The 1,737-nt window shown below is 39.6% G+C and overlaps 1 protein-coding gene and 1 long non-coding RNA gene across 20 annotated transcripts in view; one reads left to right on the top strand and one right to left on the bottom strand.

The window, feature by feature from the left end:
- The window catches only part of dync1i1a (dynein cytoplasmic 1 intermediate chain 1a), a 55,381-nt gene that overhangs the window by 47,518 nt on the left and 6,126 nt on the right, over nucleotides 1–1,737 (bottom strand). For all 19 annotated transcript variants that reach the window (XM_032535772.1, XM_032535773.1, XM_032535777.1 and 16 more), the window contains 2 exons: nucleotides 1,663–1,722; nucleotides 864–979 (listed from right to left, as the gene is read on the bottom strand). In XM_032535772.1, the coding sequence (XP_032391663.1) occupies nucleotides 864–979; nucleotides 1,663–1,722 (176 nt within the window). The remainder of the gene's footprint in view (nucleotides 1–863; nucleotides 980–1,662; nucleotides 1,723–1,737) is intronic.
- The window catches only part of LOC116701811 (uncharacterized), a 25,555-nt gene that overhangs the window by 20,248 nt on the left and 3,570 nt on the right, over nucleotides 1–1,737 (top strand). The gene's annotated exons all lie outside the window — the stretch shown is intronic.

Below are 1,737 nucleotides of genomic sequence, written 5' to 3'. Positions count from 1 at the left end.
TATAGAAGATCATAGGGGGAGTGTGGGTGTGTGTGTGTGTGTGTGTGTGTGTGTGTGTAGGTGTGGGTGTAGGTGTAGAAGTATTTGTATGTGCATTCCTACACGTGAAGATGACGTTCCCTAATGGAGTATCTGAATTTGGAATAAGAGCAAAGTCTTTGAAGTTCAATTTAGTGGAACAACTGCAACATGTCATTCATCCAAATCTCCTTCGCCTTTCTCTTCCAATAGAAAAATACTTAAATCTATATTCCTTGAATTTACAACCACCAATGTTATGCCAAATCCAGTTCAGGACAAACCTTAGTTTCCACCACATGGATGTGTTTAGTAACTGCAGCTCAGCACACATGAGCACGCCCGCTTGCAGAGACACAAATATACACATATACATTTCCATGTATGCACACATAACCTCACATGCCAACACTCGCATACACACACATTTACAAAGACACACATTTTCTTGTGTACCAATTATTCCCAGACCAAATCATGATGATGAATGAATGAATGACAGCTCTTCCTATTTAAGAATACTAAACTGTCCATAAGGGTTACGAATACGTAAACACACATACACAAATGTACATCTTTGTGTGTATACAAAACATCTGTAACTTTTATCTGTCAGCCTTGAAATTACTCCAGGTTTACAGACTGTGAACTGGCTAACAGAAGGAGTATCAAATTCAACCACACGACGACGATAATTTGCAACCTGAGACCTTCTGTTGCCTCTTGTGAACTTTGGTGCCCCATGGACCCTAAAACAGCTTGATTCATAGACTATAGATGGTATGTCACTAATGCAAACGTACACACACACACACACACACACACACACACACACAAATACTCACCTTCAGACAGGTGGGCAGTGAGTGGCGTCTGCGTCTCTTTGCAGTAGGAGACCACCTCTTTGGGAAGGAAGTCTACCTGTGTGATCTTAGATGCTCCCAGCCTCTGCATCCTGCGCCTGGGTAACAGAGACAAGATGTTTCCATTTGCATAGTTATATAATGCATAAACTCAGTTCGTCGTGTATATAGTACAATATATTTGCATTAGTTTCAAAGTGTAAAGCAATGAATAACATGTAGAGCCTTTTGTCTGTAGCAACCACTATATCCATATTCAGAAGATTGCATCATTAGTGAGTGGTTGAACCTTTAAATGGATTGTTAAATTAGACTATTATTTTATGCCAATGCAATGCAACACATACAGAAGCCCTGAAAGGCAAGTGGAAAAAAAAAAATCACACTCTTTTTTTCTACGTTTTTTTTGTATCTACGAAAAGAGTTGTCACACTGTCATGTGGTTATTTTGGCTAGAAATGATTAAAGTAAATTTCTGGTCACAAGAAAGACATGACAGTAATGTTACATAACTTGCTAACGACACAAAATATACCTTAAGTTTAGAGTGCATGGAGAAATTAAAACCCACCTAGGGAGGATGGGGGCATTGAAAACAAATTCGTTCAGTTATACTTAGAACAGAACATGGGGTAGCGATGCCCTTTCTCCTCTTGTAACCGAAATGAGTATTACAACAACATTTTTGTTTTCCCACCCGTTTTGACAGATGAAACAAAAAACAAATAATAGAAAAAAATGTCTTTGTCACAGTGAAGTAGAGGAGAGAAGGAAGATGTACCCGTGCTCAGAATCAGCCTGCAGCTGCAGCACAGAGGGGTCTGTGTCCCACTGCAGCGTCCTGATGTCACCAAAA

The sequence above is a fragment of the Etheostoma spectabile genome, chromosome 14 (genome assembly GCF_008692095.1).
Source record: "Etheostoma spectabile isolate EspeVRDwgs_2016 chromosome 14, UIUC_Espe_1.0, whole genome shotgun sequence".
Taxonomy (NCBI): domain Eukaryota; kingdom Metazoa; phylum Chordata; class Actinopteri; order Perciformes; family Percidae; genus Etheostoma; species Etheostoma spectabile.
Note: the sequence above shows the minus strand (reverse complement) of the source record. Positions and strands in the feature narration are given on the sequence as shown.